The following is a 19,492-nucleotide window of genomic DNA, read 5'->3' on the forward strand; positions in this document are numbered from 1 at the left end:
CTTAGAAATATATAAATTTAAGCTATAGAAACTGTATTTGTTTGAAATGAGTACTCTTTATACTGTATATAAAATGCATCATCCATATTCACAGTCTTGGCTTGCAAAAAAAGTAAAACTAAATAACATATGATCCTCAAACATTTCAAGAATATGTACTAGAGAATTCCCCTTTGCCAGGAACATGTCAATACTAAACCCGGCAGATTTTGAAGACTTCTTTATATCCCCACAGACAGTTCAGCATGGTACAAACACCACCTTCCCTACATAATTCACAAGCTGTCAAACAGACTCCTGAAGCAAGCAGCCATTCAGGTATAATCGAGTGTGGGCTGCACTTCTTGTCACTCCCAAAAAAGAAGGCAATTAACTGCTGCTGTGGGAAAACTGGTCATCTTCAGGCACCAGCCCATGCAGAGAACAACTGTTAAGAATATTCTGTATGATATTAGGACAATACTTTGTTCATCCTAATTTTCCTAAAACAAACATTTAAATCTACTATCCAGCAAATATCTATCTATCATGCCTTACAGCTACATCATTATGATGAGAATTGGTTGGGGGGTGCGTGTTACTAAGCAGACATTAAAGCCAGAAATTTAAAAATAAGTGACGGTAGAAAATGACATACTGTAAGAGAAGGAAAACTGGAAAAGCAAATAACTGGCACAGAGGTTCCACAGAAGGCTATGTAAATTCAGTGCAGAAGAGACCCCTGTAACATTGCTAGGGACTGAGAAACAAGTAATGGGCAGGTGAATCCCCAAACCTTGTTCTTCATCAACAATAAACACATAATCATTAAATAGTTCTTCTATACTGCAGATATGCTTCTGCGTGCTGCTTGATGCTACAACAGGTAACCACCAAATAATAAATTTTATAACAATTGGGGGCACTTGGAATTTAAGCATACTCCATAATGGATAATGAATCAGTTAAATGTACTAAACCATTATACAGCCACAGTAAGCTAGTTTGTGTTCAACAGCAGTACTAGAATGAAGAATATAAATAAATGTCTCAAAATCAAAACTTCATGTCTTCACTTCTGGATACATTGTCTGATTTTCAGCCTAGTGTAAATATGGACATCTGAACAACATCCAGTAATGCCTGTAAACTGTATGACACGTGGTGTTAGCAGTGTTCTGTAAAATAGTGATAACTTGATGCATAGAGGAAAAGCCAAAAGGCAAATGAAAAGTATTCATATACTTGGCACGTGCCATATCAGTTGGTTGTGTGCAGCTACAAGAACAAAACATACTTGGCTTTATAAACTTAACATATCCATCTTGAACTGTGGTGTCAAAGTGGCTTATCACATACACTGACGTAAAGTGCCAAATCCAGTTTTGCAGGAGGTATTGAAATCCAAAGACCACCCACAACAGTATGAGAGGAGAGGTTCACCAAAGTGAAATATGTAAAAATGTATACTTTTCTTCAGAATAACTGGACAAACATCCTTAACTGCAAAAGACCAAGGTACTTTACACATTAACTCCTGTGTGTCAGTCATCATCAATGTGAGTGTAAATGTGCAAATGGCAAACTCTTGCTGATTTGTGACAATTTTGCTTATGTGGAGACAGCACAAACATGATGTACAGAGACAAAAAACACTGGTCTTCCAACAGTATACAAAAGCTTGAAAAAACCTGCTCTACCTGTAATTGCAGTATAAAGGACTAGAAGGGTATGTATAAAAATGAAGCACTTGTAAGTTCTGTATTCATGTTTCGGTCAATTTAACAAATATATTAGTTATGTTTTAACTTCTGTTTGAATAAGCATTACAACGGCTCAAACCCTTTCAACACATCTATTAAATTATAATTATATATAGAATTATATTATAATTCTAATATAATTCATAATTATGTGAATAGAAGTACAGAATCATTTATTGGTTTCCATATCTCTGATCATACGGAACACCATCAACAAACCAATGGTTTAATGCCATTTCACTTGTTTAAATATACTTCCTCGCACTGATGGGGAAAGGGAAGCTGAAGTCAATCCCAAAAACACAGGACACACATCAGGAACCATCCCAGGAAGCAATACCATGGACTCACAGGGCTACTCCCTTACAGTCCAAGAGCATGCCGTTAGCTTGACTGGCGACTCTAACTTAACAGTGAGTAAATGCATATGCTCAAGACTTGCATTCACATTTAGAACTGCAAATGAGGTGATAGTAATAAGATAAACTAAACATGTTTTTACAAGGCAAACTATTTTGTCCTCAAAAGCATAATATTTTCAAACTGTCAAATACAGTTCAGGGTTGTGGGGTCTAAGCCTATTCTAGCAGCACTGGGCACAAGACAAGAAACAATCTTGAACAAGGCGACTTTTCACTGCAGGACCTACTCATGCACACAACCACAATTTACAAACAATTAATCCAATGCACACACCCTTGGGATGCAAGACAATAATTAGGATACCCATGTTAGTCTTGTATGTTTTTGATAACCATTTTATGAACATTTGACAGATTTACTGCTATTTTAAGGATTTGTACCATGTTTATTATTTACTGTATTAGTGTGCGTCATTCAGTATAGGTTTTCACATGAAACAAGTACTGAATAATTAAAATGGTAAACCCCATGATGTAGGAATGTTTAGCTATACAACTGTATAAATATAGTAAATGTATATTTTGACAGCAAAAACTGTAGAACTATTAAGGATTAAAAATGATTAAAACTTATATGTGCATGTATATTTAAATTTAAAACAGTATTTATCTACTTATAACAATTAATTGAAACAGTGTGAGAAAAATTATTTTTCTTATTTGACAAATGGTGAAAACTACTTTTTCTAAATTAAGCTTTGCTTCAGATAAGTACACTACAGACAAAATTAAACAATATGACACTGCAATTATGAAAAGTATGTATTTTAAGAAAATTTTATTTAAGGCTATAGATTTTCATTTTGTTAATAAAAAAATGAACAGTTAATACCAGTTGTTTATAATTTAATTATAAAAGCACTGATGTTAACATGTATATATAAAACATAAGACTTCTCCACCTCTGATTATGTAGGAGCTTAGTTTAGATGTTTTTAAAGAGATTAAAAGACAGAGGAACAAAAAAAATGTAATTCTGAGTGGGCCAATAAAGTAACCAGGTATCGGTGAACAGTACCAGGCCTTAAAACACTGATCAGAGCATCCCTAATTTTATTTATATACACATACATTACACACACAAGTGTCTATGCCAGCTCAATAATATGAAAGAGGTATACTTTAAACATTAAGGTATTGCCAGGTGGCAAAATGATGGCTTAGTAGTCCATGCTGCTCCCTCACAGCTCTGGTGACTTAACTTTGAGTTCTCTCCTGGCCATTGTCTCAGCATTAAGTGTATGTTCTTACCATCTATGTGGGTTTCTCCTGGTACTCCACCTTCCTCCTATATCTGAAATATGTGCACACTAACCAACAATTCTAAATTGTCCTTCTGTAATTGACGGTGGGTTTATGTGCTTCCTTTTGTAACTCTTCAAACAGACAGGGTTCCCTTTATGATCTGTCCAACCCTGGACACTCAGGATAAAAAATCAGGACAACACTCTATGCCTAAAGCAACTGACATAGTCAGTCAAGGAAGAACTCTGTCCGCTCCAGTCACTAATCAGATATCTGATTATAGGTGGCAGCAGTGGCTTATCTCCATGACAGACTCATTCCAGTTGAGCTCTGCTATAATGTAATGGACTTGAGTCCCATCCAGGTTTAGTTTCTACCTTGTGCTAAATACTGACAAGATTCATTAAAAACTTATTAATCAACCAGTTGTAATTTAAAAAATTAAATTTTTCCTACATTTACAATAACTGCCTGTAGTAATTACCCACTGATAATATAAAGAGTTATAAGTGAATAAATAAGGAATATGCCAGACCACAGGTGGGTTTCAGCCTTGTGGATGCCAAACTAGCATGATGCTGGAACAATATGGACACCTCCCGTAAAAATAGGGTTCTTGTGGTAACTGACTAAAATTGAATGCAAGAGACAAACACAAAAAGTCTAAGAAAATAATAGCAAACACCTGAAAAGAGCAAAGATATCAACTGCCTGCATCCTTTAAACTTAAGAGTGAAGGCAGTGATGGAACATGAAAGGAGGCAGAGAGAAAAATAGAATACAATAGTAATACTTTACTGCTGGGCTAAGGAGTGAAGATAGTAATGATTTAAACTGGTGGGCAGCAGACCAACATTGCTGGACAAGGGATAGAGGACAGTGGTTGTAAAAGGAGTGGCTCAGATTATTGGGGTGAAGATGACAATGGCAAATAGTAGTAAAAGCAGGCTATTGTCATGGTAATTTTTCCATTGGACCTTACATTTGTGGCTCAAACCAACAAGAGGAAACACCACATAAAAATATATATTACATTATTGTCCATTTGTTGAAGAATGCTTACTTTAATTTCCTACAAGGCTGTGCAACCATACGAGTTACAGTCTGTTGTTGGCCTTTAGCCCTGTACAGCACAGGGCATCATCCATGTCAGAGGCTGATTACAAGTGAACAACAAGTAGTTTAGTAACTGAAATGTGATAATTTCTTAGGGAAATACTCCTGAAATTCATAATAAATATAGTATAGTTGGGAAGCAGGCTGAGAAAGCAGGTCATTCCTCAGCTCACAAAAGGTCCAGTTAAGCAAGGAAAACACATTTGGTAGACATCTGGTTTATAGCAATACACTTCTACAAAAGACCAACAGAGTGACATACAGAGACTGTCTACCAAGCAGCAACTCGGCCAAGCTGCCCACAATCATCAGAGTCAAAACAGCCTTAGTCAACCTGCTGCCTGAAGTTGGCTTCTCCGACAGCTCCTTGCCCTCCGGCATGCATTCAAACACTACCTAATCAATCCCTGCCAAAATTAAAAAGGCAGATCTCTCTCCTTTGGTGGTCCTCTTACTCCTAAGTCCCTATCTACCCTGACATCATTACTTTTGTCAGTCAGTCAGTTTCCAACCCGCTATATCCTAACAAAAGGTCACGGGGGTGTGCTGGAGCCAATCCCAGCCAACACAGGGTGCAAGGCAGGAACAAATCCTGGGGCAGAGCGCCAGCCCACCACAGGGCACACGCACGCATGCTTGCACACACACACACACACACCAAGCACACACTAGCAACAATTTAGGATCGCCAATGCACCTGACCAGAATGTCTTGGGACTATGGGAGGAAACCAGATCACCCGGAGGAAACCCACGCAGGGAGGACACAGGAAGTGAATCCAGGTCTCCTTACTGCGAGGCAACAGCGCTACCACTGCACCACTGTGCCGCCCTCATTACTTTTGTTAACCAAAAATTATGAAGACCTACTGAATTAATCAGTTCAGAGACTTAAGTAATTTCTCAGAAAAACAGACCATCAAAAGGTAACATCCATGAAGTTCCATTTTACGACAGGCACATTAAAGCAAGTTTCTAGAAAGTCAAAACAATATGTTAATACTGTACTTGGCCCAGAAAAAATATCAAATACTGACATATACACATTGGCCGGCAAAGTGCCAACTCCCTTCAGCAGCCACAACAGAAGAAGGAGGGGGAAAAAAAAAAAAAAAGAATACTATAGTGCACAGCAAAACCCTACGGACTTGGCAAAGCAGCATGGCATAATTCCAAAAGACTACCACAGAGACCACCACCTTTGCAGCTTTAGCAATATATTGGAAAGCAAAAGGATAGAAATAAGGAGAGGCAATCACTTTCATACAGCACCTGACCAATATATTACTATGACCCACTTCATTTTGGTTGTGTTACAGCTTCTGCAACAAAAGCACTTATCCACCATCTTCTAGCATACCAAAATGTAACCCTTTCCTCATTACAGCACCCTTTTCCATATATTTTGGGTGGCAAAAGTATTATTACATCAGTATGATATTTTTTTTTAACATTCAATAGGCCATTTATACAAATTATCTCCTTTATAGCAGCTTGACATTATTTTACCATTGCCCAGGCACAAAAATACCACTGTCCCACTTGAGTGTACAATTTCCAGAGTGTTCCTTGCCTTAAAAACTTCCTACTAGGGAGCACATGAACCCCACAAATTAATGCTGCTTTCATGTGCTCCTTCTGGAGACAACACTATGAAGTGTTTTTGTGAATTTGGAGAAACAGAAGGTTTCTTTTGACTTGCTACTTGGTTTTCTCAAAAAGCAACAAGAAGTCAAGCAAAATAACACATTTTATTGGCTAATTAAGAAGATTATAATATGTAAGCTTTCAAAACAACTCAGGCCATTCTTACTGGCAAATTCTGGTAGCACAGTTGCCTCCAAATGTCCCACTGAGATCTTCCACTTCAAAGGGTATTTACTTGGAAGTCTTCTATTGGTTCTATAGCATTGGAGGGCTATAATATTTCAGGGTGATGTCTATACTTCATTAAACTGAAAGGAATCATACCAATCAATATCCTTTTTGTAATATAGAGGACAATATTGCCATACAAACAGTAAATTTAAAAGTACCAAAATAAGGTAGTCAGGCTCAGCTGACTCCCAGAAAAAAAACGCTCAAGCGTTTGGCTGCAGGTGCATCTCCAATATGTGGAACTGTTCACTTGCAGAAAACCCCCGGAGTAAACAGCAGGACTGACGTCATGCAGGCCATGTCCTGATCTCCGGGGGCTTATCGCATTCCATACTGTTGTTAGAGCAACATCCCTTCTAAAAACAGCCGGGTTAATTCAGCCCACAACACCCAATAAGTAGCCAGATTTAGAGCTGTAAACCTCAGGCATAGTGCCCTCTCACCTCTAGAAAGGATATAAGGAACTGGGTTCGCAGTAGAAATTCCATTAGTGCTTTTGAATATCAATAAGGAACAGCTCATCAGGACCCAGCAGAAAAATCAGAATGAGTACTGTGTGTGCTGCAGGACTAACAGCAATTTGCAAGTGCTGTCTCTAAAATCCAAAGGAAGGCTAGGCAGGGTTTTTCCCACTAAGAAACTGCAGCTTAGCATATACATACATTACAAACTGCAAGCTACAAAAACACTATTCACCAACTGGGGTGCAGGTCAGTGGCAATGATATTCATAAACTTGAAAGATAGAACATTGGTACAGCCTCCTCACAACCTCTACATCAAGCGGTCTCCAAAATTAGCAGTGAGACAAAAGGACCGAGAGCAGTGTCCACAACACACATTAACTTCATGTTTCCCTGTGTGCTATCCATCAGGACATAACATTGCATTCCTGATCCTCACCTATACTAAAAAATTTCTCAAAAGCAAAATAACTCCAATGAGACCCACACTATAAACAGGTAAAAGATAAAGGCACCATACTATCACCACAGACCTCAAACAAATAAAAATATGCTTTAAAGACATTAATAAAAGACTATAGCAATCTAACCACAAGATATTAATAAAAATCTGAAATAAACACTGGCAAACTATTATCTGTAACTCAGGTTATTGTTCAGTGTGGTATGCCCCACATGTAAAATGATACTTTATCAGTCCCAGTGCGTAAACTACTAGACTGTCAATCATAAGGCTGCAAACCAACAATCTATATTTTATATAACATCTTTCTACAGTGAACATCAAGTACAGAAAAATATTATATCTGATTGTACATTAGTGTTTTTACAGTTGCAGCATGGGTAGGTTACTATGGGTCACATAGCGGATCACAGGTGGAAACTGAACTCATAACCTTGTACAGTTCTTTTATTAGCTGCTATACCTACAAGTTTAATCCCTGCCACTTACACACCAAGTGACCTTGAGAAACTTAGATCACTAGTCTTCACAAACAAGAAACATGTAAAGTACATTACTATAGCAGAAAGCTCCTTATAATAGTGTTGTACAAAGCACACAGTGATGCAGTCTCCTATGTCTCACACTTAAAATAACTTTCGCAATGTTACTAGACGAGGCTGTGCCTCCATGCTATACATTTCCCCATTATTTTGAAACCTACGTTGGAATTCTGAAAGGAGCCATAAGAAAAAAAAAATCTTCAATGCCTACTTGCTTCCTTGACTAATAGGAGGGCAGCAATTTAATCACGGCAGGAATCTGCATCCCTCATTCACATGAAACCCCATACCTTGAGACTGGCAAGAAGCAGCAAATAAAAGTCTCCGTAGTAACAGAGGGAATTCACCTGGGGCCAACGAACTATGGCAAAATTTTTTCATGAAAATTAAAAATATAAAGAATAAAATAAATTATGATGTCTAAATATTTGGCTTAAATTATATTTTTAAGATACACCAATGCAGATGTAAAAACATATACTGCACTGAGGACTAATAATTTTATTCATAAGCACACTCAAATGTACATTTTATGTATTATATACTTGACATACACCTTTATCTTAGGCATCATGCAAGATCGGAATATATTACAACCTTTGGTACCACTTTTAAAAGTTAAGATTGTGCCTTTCTCAGGATTGCATAGGCAACAATTCAACTAGCATTCAACCAAAAGCCTTAGTCACCTAACCGTATTTACTATATGAATGCAAAAATTCAGTCTACTTTTTATTTACCATATTTAACAATAAGCACCGTCACAAGAAGCTATACAAAGCAAATAAGATTACAAAAGAGGACAAACAATGCCTTTCATGTGTAGTACACCTACTTTATAAACCTTTATTGATGCCCCCATTTGCTTTATATCTATCATCTTCAGCACATTGTTGCCTATGTGTTTTGGTAATTTTGTACTGCTGTCTGATCCCAGACTGAAACTTCAACATGTTTTTCTAACAATTTACTTAATTATACTAGTTGGCACTTCAGAAAAGTTTGAAGCACAATAAAATAACTAAAGATACTATACTTTCTTGGTTGCTAGCTCTACTGCTAGCAGGGCTGTGATTTCCCTCTATGGAGTTGTGATGCCCTATGATCCCCAACAGATTCCTCAAAGTTTTCAGAAGTGATGCAGTTTTAATTGAATAGTTACTAAAATATTTATCTTTGTTATAGTTGTCAGAGTTAGGGTTAGTCTAAATAGTCTCTTGTTGCTGCTAGAAGTAGAACCACTAAGGTACCCCTGTTAGCCACAGAACTACTCATGATGAGTTTGATAACATAAGACAGACAGAAAAAAGTTTTGTTTTTTTTTTTTAAAAAAAGAGTCATCCATTTTCTGAACCTGCTCTCCCAGAATGAGGTCATATGAAACTCAAGGCTCATATGGTTAGTTACCATTCATTGATGGGGGACACTCATGTGGCCTATATTCCTCACACTATAATCATCATTCAGCCATGCCTGATGCCTCAGGATTAAAACTCGTAGACTCCACAAATAAGGCACCCTTCAAAGATCCAAAACGGTGCCTAAATGCTGCAAGGCAGTAATACAATCAGTCAAAGTTAAAGGCTGCAAAATGTTACCAATTTAATTATAAATACTTGAGGTGCCAGACTTTGTCAGGTTGGGAGCTCTGATTAACAAAAAGGGAAATAGACAGTGCCTAGTCTGAGAATAAAACACATCTTTACAACAGCAGTTTTAATCACTGTCCCACTATGCCACTACATTTTTCTATGTTGACTCTTCACCTTCTTTCCATGTCAGCATAAGTATTTCTCTGGGTACTCAGGTACTACCATCCACACCCAAAAGACATGATTGTTAGGTTAAGTTGTAATGAAGATGCATGTTTAAGTATTGGTGTGTGCATGCAGGTTGGATAATGGAGGTGATACATGTATTAAACAAATTACAATGAGTTGTCAGTTTTTCTCTTGACCACATTAGGAATATCCCATGGTATTTTTCAAGTCAAAATTATTTTTTTACAACTAAAATAATAATAATAATAATGTTTTATTTACATAGCACCTTATGCATTGTATCAGTGCATGCTTCCAACCTCCTCCTCCTTTCCCATGCTCAAGGCACAATCATGATATACATGAATTTGCCATGGTAAATTGGGTTCTTAAGTGAAGCATTTTTAATATACAGTAGTTAAAAAAATGTAATGTCAGTTGTTATAGTTTAAAATGGTATTAATAATGCACCAGTGCATACATGAAAACAAATGTTTTAAAAATTATCAAACATGACGGTTTTCAAACCAAGAATGTACTACATTATTGAACTGTGTCTTGAGGTTGTTCACATAATACTGCTCATCCATGACATTTTTGCAATTTATAATTTATATAATTTTTCTTTTAAGAATATTATATTTTAAAAATAGCTTGGCTGTATTCTTCACACCATTACCTGTCTCCCTCCATGGTAACCTTGCAGTCCTCTTTAGGCATTGTTTACTATAGTTTTTGTGAATGTTGTGATTGCCATTGTTTAAGAGCTGTGCAAGTGCTTAAAATAGGTTTTTCCTCAAGATTTAGTCAAATAAGCTGCAATTTTAGAGCAGTGATAAAACTGACAATGAAAAAGAAAACGCCAATGCCACACTAAACAATTTAAATCACAATTAATTTTCTTCCTTAGTTACATGAAAACCCTATCCATTACAGCCACTATGAACAGATACATGAATATTTATCTTGAGCTCAGGAAAATGACAAGAAGTTGTCCTTTTGTTGTCTGAGGTATGTTTGTTTACTAAAATTCAAAACTTGTCCAGATTCAAAACAGACATATTCAGGAAATGAAGGATTTTATGTTAATGGTGTTCTTTTCATTTATATATAAAAAATGCTTAGCAAAAAAATATCATTTTGCATGGAAAATTAACTTATACCATGATTTTGATAAAAATAACTTTAGCTTGAACAATACCAAATTGTCTTTTAACTCATGTTTAGATGAAGACACATCTGCTTTATAACCCCTACCACTTGGTGTTCAGCAAACAAAAAGTTTGGTCCACAAAGGTAAACATTCATTTATCTAGTATGTAACCCACTAAATCCATTTCAGGGTTCTGAGGATCAGAACCTACCTAAACAGCATCAGGCCCAACTCAGCTTTGTGTTTTAGGCAACTTGCAACTCTATGAAATGTGAAGGGCAAATCACAAAAACTGTAGAAAAAAAACATATAGACCTGGGGACAGTATGTAAACTCTACAAACACCATAGCAAACTGAGATTTAAACCAAAGATTCAGATGGTAGCAGCGTTAACCATTGCACCACAATGCATCTCTTTTTATCTAACTAATCAAACTATTAGCACGTCACAAAGCAGAAAAAAATACAAATAGTGGAAAAAATATGCAAAAGTTAATTACACGCTGGAGAAAAGGATACACAATTTTCACATGTCATTTTAGGAGCACATTTTATTCTATATAATATTATGTATATCACTTATAAAAATAAATTTATATGATAAAATTGTTTTTTCTTACATAACCATCTATATCCATCATTTTTTTTTTTTTTAACACTAATAAGCAAGTGCAATGATGTAGGGCCAGAGAAAACTACAGCCATCCTTGGCAGGATCAGATTCAAGGCAGGAACTCACAAATATGGAAGATTAGTCAAATACAGAGAACCCATGAAACATTTTCAGGTTCTTTCATTTAGCAGACTATTCCTCTGTCCAGTTCTCTACTCGTGCCAATGTATGCATGGCTTGCAGTATGAACATAAACTTTAACTGTTATAGGGTGGTAAATAATGTGGAAGCTGCCAATTTTTGATTTATGATATATGCACAATAGTAAAATGTAAAGATCTGACAATATTACTATATCATGTAAACGGAATATTTGGTAAAAATTAATTAAAAAAAACAAACTATGGTTGCATGAGAAGCCTGGTGGAGCTTTTCAATATATACAAATGAACAATTAGAAATGTTGTTTATTTTCACATCATGTATTGCACCAAACACTGTTGATGCAAATTTAGATAAAAAAAAAACCCAAACAGGACTGACATCTTTAGTACCATCATACCATCCATACACATAGCACCTTCTGGAAAATATGCATACTGTATGGATTACAGATAAGATGGACAAGCCAAAAAGACTAGGTATGTGCAGCAACATGCTTAATGAACATACTCTTAAAAAAAACTAATTCACACAGCATGCTTAGACCTATTCAGGTTTACAGTGTCTAGGAAAAGTAGATGGAATGAGACTAGGAGTTCAAAGGGCAACAAAATGCACTGTTAAAGAAGTAGGTGCTCAATGTGATGACAAATGTATACATTTTGATAGTAACCTAACCCACTAGAAAGAAGCAGGACAATTATGGGGTTAAAAGGGCACGCCTGCAAAACAATGATATTAAAATGCAAAGGTTATTACAAAAAAGTGTGAGCAACATGGACAATAGTCTACAAATATAAACAAAGTCATGAACATGGTTTACTGAGAGCTGATAAGCCTTTTCAAACTCCACTATCAATGAAAAATCAAAGCCTTTCAAGTGTGTATCCTTGCCCGACTTATTTCTGAATGTTCTACTTCATGGTTAAAGAAAACTATGAGGTTCCATTTTAGAGTACTGCTGGGAATTTCAGTGACTAAAAAAAAATTGGCTTAGGTCATCTTAGATTTGACATGTCAGAACAATGATACTTTTACAATCTGCTCTTCAGCCTGAAAAGATGACACAATTTAACACAGTATATACAGTAGCTGGACCCATGGTGTACTGTGATAGTTTTAAACCCATGCAACAGTGCTGCATGGGTAGGTGTATAATTTGGCTCTGAGATAGACTGAAAAACTGTCTATGGCTGCTTTTTGTCCAGAGTTTCCAAGATAGGCCCGGGCTACACCATAACTACAACCTGGTCAGTAATTGAAAATCCATTTAATAAATGTAAATCCAGTTAGACTTTTTTCAGTAACACAACAAACTTGATTGTAGGATAGAGAAGGGGACAGTAGAGTAAAAACACCTCGACTTACAACTTCACTCAGACTGGGAAGCTTTGCAATAATAGGGAGAAAAGAAAAAGGACGGAAATTTTGTCCAACAACAACTTGCCCTGACCAGTCAGCTGGAAAATGGGAGATGATTTTTCTTTTAGGTAGGACTTCAATAGAATGGGGAATTGAGAAATATTGGAAAACAAGGAAGACTAATTTCTGCCACATTTCTGCAACATAAATCCTCTCAACTAATAAATTCATATGCATGATAGGGATAAAAAAAATTCATATTTTATACATACACATATATTATCACACATGTGTGCCTGAGGCTTGCCTGCTGGGCTCATTCAAGGTAACCACTCTCTCTCCTGGACACAAGGGGACACTGTCATTGATGACATCATCTCTTCTTTCCCCCACAACCCTGAGAAACTACCCAATTAATTAATTAACTCATGGAAAACTAGATGGACAGTTAGATAAAGAGACAGCTTTAAATATTGAGTGTTTGATCTACACCATCTTATAAAAGCATAAGGGTTGAATATAACTGATTTCATATTTCTACAGGGTTGTCATGTCAAATGAAGCAAACCATTCACAAAAGTTCCGGGAATGACCAGTACAGAATAACTGGCAGTCTTGTACTTTACAGTTCATGACATCAGTTACTAGGCTACAGTTTACTACTAACACTCATCTATCCTAATCAAAAAAAATGGTAAAATACATTAGAATCATATACACAATTCACCCAGGTTTTCCTCAACATCTATAATGTCTAAGCTCCATTCCCTAGTTTTATTATGTACTACACCACATTTACGTGGACAACTGTGGAACCTGACCCTTCTGTGTGCTTTTCGGGATCAAAAGAGCACTTGCATCTGTAGTGCAGCCTGTAAATTAACACATTGTCCTCTGGAAGAGCTTATCACAGTAAACTGCTATTCTAATCCCAGCCCCAATAGTAATGCCTTCTCCGAGAAGCATGATGACCTTGACTTGAAATAAGTAAAACCTGCTTAGAAAACTGCTCACCTGGTGCCATTTTTAAAATTACTGTAAAACATCTGATGGTCCTGAGACTCAAATACATGTAGATCTGCCACTTTATGTTCAATAAAGTGTTAAGTCATAAGAGCACAGGCTTAACAATCTACAGATCTGACAGTAATTCAATTGTATGCTGGAAGGTTACCAAAGACAAATGAAAGATCATTTGCACTATCTCAAAAGCCTCTGTGTTGATTTGCCCTGAACTGCACTTGCCTGTAACCCTTCAGTCATAATCGGTTTGAGCCACATGGAGCCAAAAAGACAACACTGGCTATACAAAGCAATTTCTCAACACTGGACTATACCATAGGGTATCTCCAAAAGGCAGCAAATCTTGTAACCTAGTGGCTGAGGTGCTGGACAGTTACACAAAAGACTGTCATTTCAGTCTGTCAGCAACTTGCCTGTTATGCCTGAACTCCAATTGTAGAAATGTGTGAACCCCTGTTTTCTACCTATTTGCACATTAAACTACTATGGATGAAAAAAGCAAATGAAGAGTAAGAAGTGACATGACAAAAACAATTAAGTAAGGTGGACAGTAGCTGTGCTGTAACATAAATGTTTCAACAATGAAAACCTGGACACAGATGGAAGCTACTGAAGGGTAAACTTGGCAAAAATAACAGAAAACAATTTTCACACAAAAGAATGTTGACACATGAAACATGCTACCTAGATGCGTAACTGAAAGTCACAGCTTTGGAAGCCTTGAATCTCAAAATGGTATCATATTGGACTCATCAGGAATTGGCAAACAATGCTTCAGTTCAGGGATAGTGGTACAGTGGTTAGCATTGCTACTTCATATATCCAGAGCCCTGGATATAAATTATAGGGTAGCCATTGTCTGAGTGAAGTATGTTTGCTCTGCCCGTGTATGAGTTTTTCTCTGCGTATTTAGGCTTCCTAAATATCTCCAAAATGTGTATGTTAGCATCAATTGGGCTCTCTGACTCCCTCAGTGACTGAATTTAATTAAGCAGGTTTAAGAACATCTGTATATTGGGGTGCACAGCCTGTTTTCATTTACAAAGAATTTACGTTCTGACAGAATCTTCTAATTACATAACATCTTCAAACCTGCTTAATCCAACTCAGGGAGACAAGACAGGTCATTCATAGAGGACCAATTTAGAATCACAGATTAAACTAACATGTACCTCTTTGGGGATGTGGGAGAAAAGCCCATGTGCAAAACCCACACAGACGATGACTGGGTGCAGGCTTTGAATCTAGGATGCTGTATATGTGAGTCAGAAGCACCAAGTACTATGCTAGTATGCCACCCTTTGGCTAGTTAAATAAAACTAAATTAAAAAACTGAGCCTAACAGGTCACAAACAATTAAAGTGGCCTCTTCCAGGCCCAAACATCAAGCTGCACTTCAGACAGGTTAAGTAAAACATGTGCAGCAGACAAGCCAAGACAGTAGTGCAGAACACTGCAGACCCAGCTGAGTTAATGTAGAGATTAACAAAAAAACTCTGGAGACACAATATAGGCACTAGGGCCCCCAGCTCTCCAGCTGGAGGGAGCATCCTACTGGGAGCAACACAGATTGCAAATCTTGTAATGGCTTAAAGCAGAGCCATGAAGCCAACAAAAATGTTTCACTGCACAAGGAATAGATATCAACTCTAGACCTCCTTGTCATACCAGGAGGGGAAAGTGAATTAGGCCCAATTCCCACACCATGCCACTACAACAAAAGATGATAAAGGGGATATTTTCTTTATGGGTATAACAAATCAGTGCACAGACAGATCAACACCTTTCTAGAAGATATGGCTACTACATCAGGTTTAGCAAGCCATCTTTAGCATTGCAACAGGAACAGCAAGGGAATAAGCCAAACAATGCACTCGAATATAATTATTATATTTATAATAAATAGTTTCTATTTTTATGACTTCAGTAATGTCTCAAAAAAAAAACAAAAAAAAAAAACCACACACACACACACAGACACAACATAGCCTATCAAGCAAGACTCATCTTCTGCAGCAGACATCCCATCAGCAAGGGACAAACTCAAAACTCCAACAAAACTTTTGTTATTCTCACTGCAAATCTGACCTCAATCTACCAACAGCTTCTGCCAAAGGGGAGGGGCCCTACAGTGGCCTGTTGGGGAGGGGCCATTCCCTGTGCCACCCTGGGGAAATGCAGGTGCTGCATTTCACCCTAAAATAACAGGCTACATTGTACTGTCGAGCAGCAAGCAACTCAGGCCTGAACAACACACTGCTTGCATTAAACTTTAATCATTATTAGTCTTCAACCTGGTGCTCTTTTTTACGGAAAATGCCAAAAATTATCTTCAGAAAAATAAGTTGTTTGATGAAAACCAATAGCTTAATAAAAAATAGGTCAAGATCAAGCGAGCAAAAAAAAAAAAATTTCATTTACAACTCTCATTATAAGTTCTGCTCTTTACCTATCACCAATTTCAAAAGTTCTAGAGGTACAACATTTACCGCCAGGGCTATGGTCTTATTCCCAGACTGCGGACGTATTGTCCTGTGCATAACAAAATGCTCCAGGCCGCGCTCCTGCAACAGACACCTCTCCTTATTTAAAGATGAATGTAGAAGAAGTGACATCAAATAGATCTGAAGCACTTCACTCCTGAATATATTCAGGACCCCCCTCCTCTCCTTTCCTCTTCTCCTGGAGCTATTGTAAGCCATTCCCATAGAGACACAGAAAGCCTGCATTGTGACTATACAAAGGCTGGGATGAAGGATTCAGACCAGCTCGATAGCCCTGAACTTTTCTTTACCTTTTAAAAATATAAGATATACTAAAAAGTGTAAAACTGTAAAAATATCTAATATTTTTTTCTTCTGCCCTTCATTTAATTTTTAAAGCGGTCAAGATTTTACAAAGTTGCTCGTAGAAGAAAAAGTTTGGTACTGCGCCTTTTTATTTTAATTTCCCTGCCTCCTGCTTCTTTAAGACATTCCCCTTTGCGGGTCCCCTTGTTGCCATGACAATGGACACCAAGTGAGAACGCTTTTATTTTCCCCTTCTAACAAACTCATAAAAAGCACAATTAACGGGTGGGGGAATGGGGGTACTCAAAAGAAAGAATGAAAAGAAAAAAATTTGCCAACCTGCAAAGTTTGAAACTCTTTTGAATATCAGTAGTAACCCCCTACAGAATGTCTGGGATACTATTAAAATACGCATTTTAACCAAACTTTCAACTCAACACTAGAAAAACTTTTTAAATGAAGCATCAACCCACAATTTCAAAAAGTAGTGCAATGCAGTATTAACAGTTCTCTCGAACACCTTGTGAATGCGCTGTAAATGACGCTAAATTAAATAAAACGTGTCTATGGTACTACCTTTGACAGTTACCGCTGGCTCAAATCGCTTCACAAAGCAAAGCAGCCCTTTATAATTGTACCCCAACCCCCCACCGTTGTAACCCAGAAAGAAAGGCTTACAGTTTTGGAGTCCAACTCGTGTCTAGCCTGAGCCAAGACTTTGTCAACTCCTGTTTGATCTACGAAAGTAACGAACCCGAAGCCTCTGAAATATAAAAAGGAGGAGATGCAAATGGCTGTGATCACCAATCCCGATTCCGATTTTTACGACGGTTGTTTATTCGAGCTGCTCACCTGGACCTCTTTGTAACCGGATCTCTCATCACCATGCACTCTTTCACGTCACCGAACTTGCTAAAATATTCCTTAAGACCCTCTGCAAGACAAAAAAACAACAATCGCAAACAGAAATGGCGAGTCACTACTATAACCTATATCCCCTCCCCCAGTCCCAAAAATAAAATGTTTACTCAGTACAAGTACATATTTTCATACCTTTAAACTTTTTTTAAACACTGACAATGTAGCTAATCCCAGTCGTAAAACGTTACCCGCTCCCCTCAAGAAAGGCCGGCTCCTTGTTAACAAAGAATGAGTAAGTAGTGCTTTGGAGATGCTCAGTATGGAGCGCTTATAAAATGTGCTAACAGCCGAGGCTATTTTTTGACTTTACTTTTCAACTCACTAGTCATGATACCTTTGTGTTTATTTTTTAACTCCACTGTTCAATTAGTTCAAATTTAATATTTTGCTCCCTTTACTTCAGCCCTAAATACCCCAGTACTGTACCTCATTTTTCTATTGTATTCACATTATCAAAATAATTTCGCTCGCGATCTTACATTTCAATCAGCCACATACCCCGATCAACTTTTACATTAAACCTTTTAGAAATACTTGAGTTGTCCGTTTAACGGGCTGGACCTAACAATCGTATCTACCCCCCACCCCCCCGACTAGGCAGAGTAAGTTAATCTCTGCTTTGCAATGAAGGCTGCCTGTCGAATGACTGACTGGCATTCGCCGTATACCAAGGTGAATTTAGTCTCCCTGCACGTTACTCACAAACGATCCCTTTTCCTCTATTCCAGAGAATGGGGAAAATAATTAAAGTTGAGTCAAATATAATTTTCAAAGTAAAATTTGATCAAAAAGACTATTTTTCACCTTTTAATCATTGGACGAAAGATCGTTCGTTCTTGTAGCTTAAACAACACCAGTTCATGTAAAATGAATTTTATCCACACTTTCGCTCTAAAAATATAACTTAAATATGATCTACTTTTCGGTTGCATCATGCTAAAAATAAAACGCATTCTGTCCTTTTCGTGTTATTTTGTTTCTTTAACTGCACCCTGAAAAAGTTTTAGAAAAAAAAAGTTCAATGCGCTTACCTTGCGTGGTCTGCCAACTCAATCCCCCGACGAACATTTTGCTGAACGGGAAAGAAAGGAGGAGAACACAAACAACACAGAAAGAAAACATAATTAAAAGAGAAATACAAAGCTTAAAGAAACAAGCACATCGGCCATGTTGGCAACGGGGATCTACAATTTAAAAAGAAGAAAAAAAAGTAAGACGGCCCGTTGGCTCCTTTTGGCAGAAGGCAGCTTGTTAGGTGAAATAAAGTTGCATGCGATCGATCCGATTCTCCTTTTCTGTTCCAAAATCAAAGCATCGCGCACACCTCGGCGGGCTCTGCTTAGCCACGCTTGTTTCGGAAATACAGATCCCGATGAGGCAAAAAATTAAATAAATAAGAAAAAGAAAGAACAACAATTCTATCGATTCCGTTTAGATGCAAGTCCTCAGTGCAAATTGTTTACCAAGGGTCGTGGGGGGAATCCGGAGAGGAGAGGCTGCTCTGGCTCCCTTCGGTCTCCATTCGTACCTCTGTTTTCCCTGCCGAGGGCCCAGTAAGTGTTAGAGGTGGGATTCACAGGGGGAGAGAGGGAGAGCCGAGGAGGAGGGAGGGAGGATGGGAGGGAGAGGGGCGGGACACTTGAGTGACAGGCTCCCACCGGAGCCGCTGAGTCAGGGGACGGGACCGCTGCGCATCGGAGACCACGCCCCTTCTGCATCCCGACCTACAACCCATCGATGAATGAATCAAAGAAGCGCAGAGACTGCTTCGTACCTGCCCCCCTACACACCTGGGAGGGGGTTTACGAATCCCCAAAACAGATACTTGCAAACAGAAA

General features: G+C 37.7%; 1 protein-coding gene across 4 annotated transcripts in view; it reads right to left on the bottom strand.

The window, feature by feature from the left end:
• The window catches only part of LOC120540734 (RNA-binding protein Musashi homolog 1), a 60,277-nt gene extending 41,023 nt beyond the window's left edge, over positions 1-19,254 (bottom strand). Inside the window, exons 1-4 of one of the 4 annotated variants that reach the window (XM_039771758.1) lie at positions 19,118-19,254; positions 18,686-18,726; positions 17,586-17,667; positions 17,412-17,496 (exon numbers count right to left, since the gene is read on the bottom strand). In XM_039771758.1, the coding sequence (XP_039627692.1) occupies positions 17,412-17,496; positions 17,586-17,667; positions 18,686-18,726; positions 19,118-19,176 (267 nt within the window). In that variant the 5' untranslated portion in view covers positions 19,177-19,254. Of the gene's footprint in view, positions 1-16,433; positions 16,501-17,411; positions 17,497-17,585; positions 17,668-18,685; positions 18,727-19,117 lie in introns of those variants that run through there. The other 3 variants (XM_039771756.1, XM_039771757.1, XM_039771760.1) reach the window with 3 other exon arrangements.
• Between the last annotated feature and the right edge of the window lie 238 nt (positions 19,255-19,492).

The sequence above is a fragment of the Polypterus senegalus genome, chromosome 12, assembly GCF_016835505.1.
Source record: "Polypterus senegalus isolate Bchr_013 chromosome 12, ASM1683550v1, whole genome shotgun sequence".
Classification (NCBI taxonomy): domain Eukaryota; kingdom Metazoa; phylum Chordata; class Cladistia; order Polypteriformes; family Polypteridae; genus Polypterus; species Polypterus senegalus.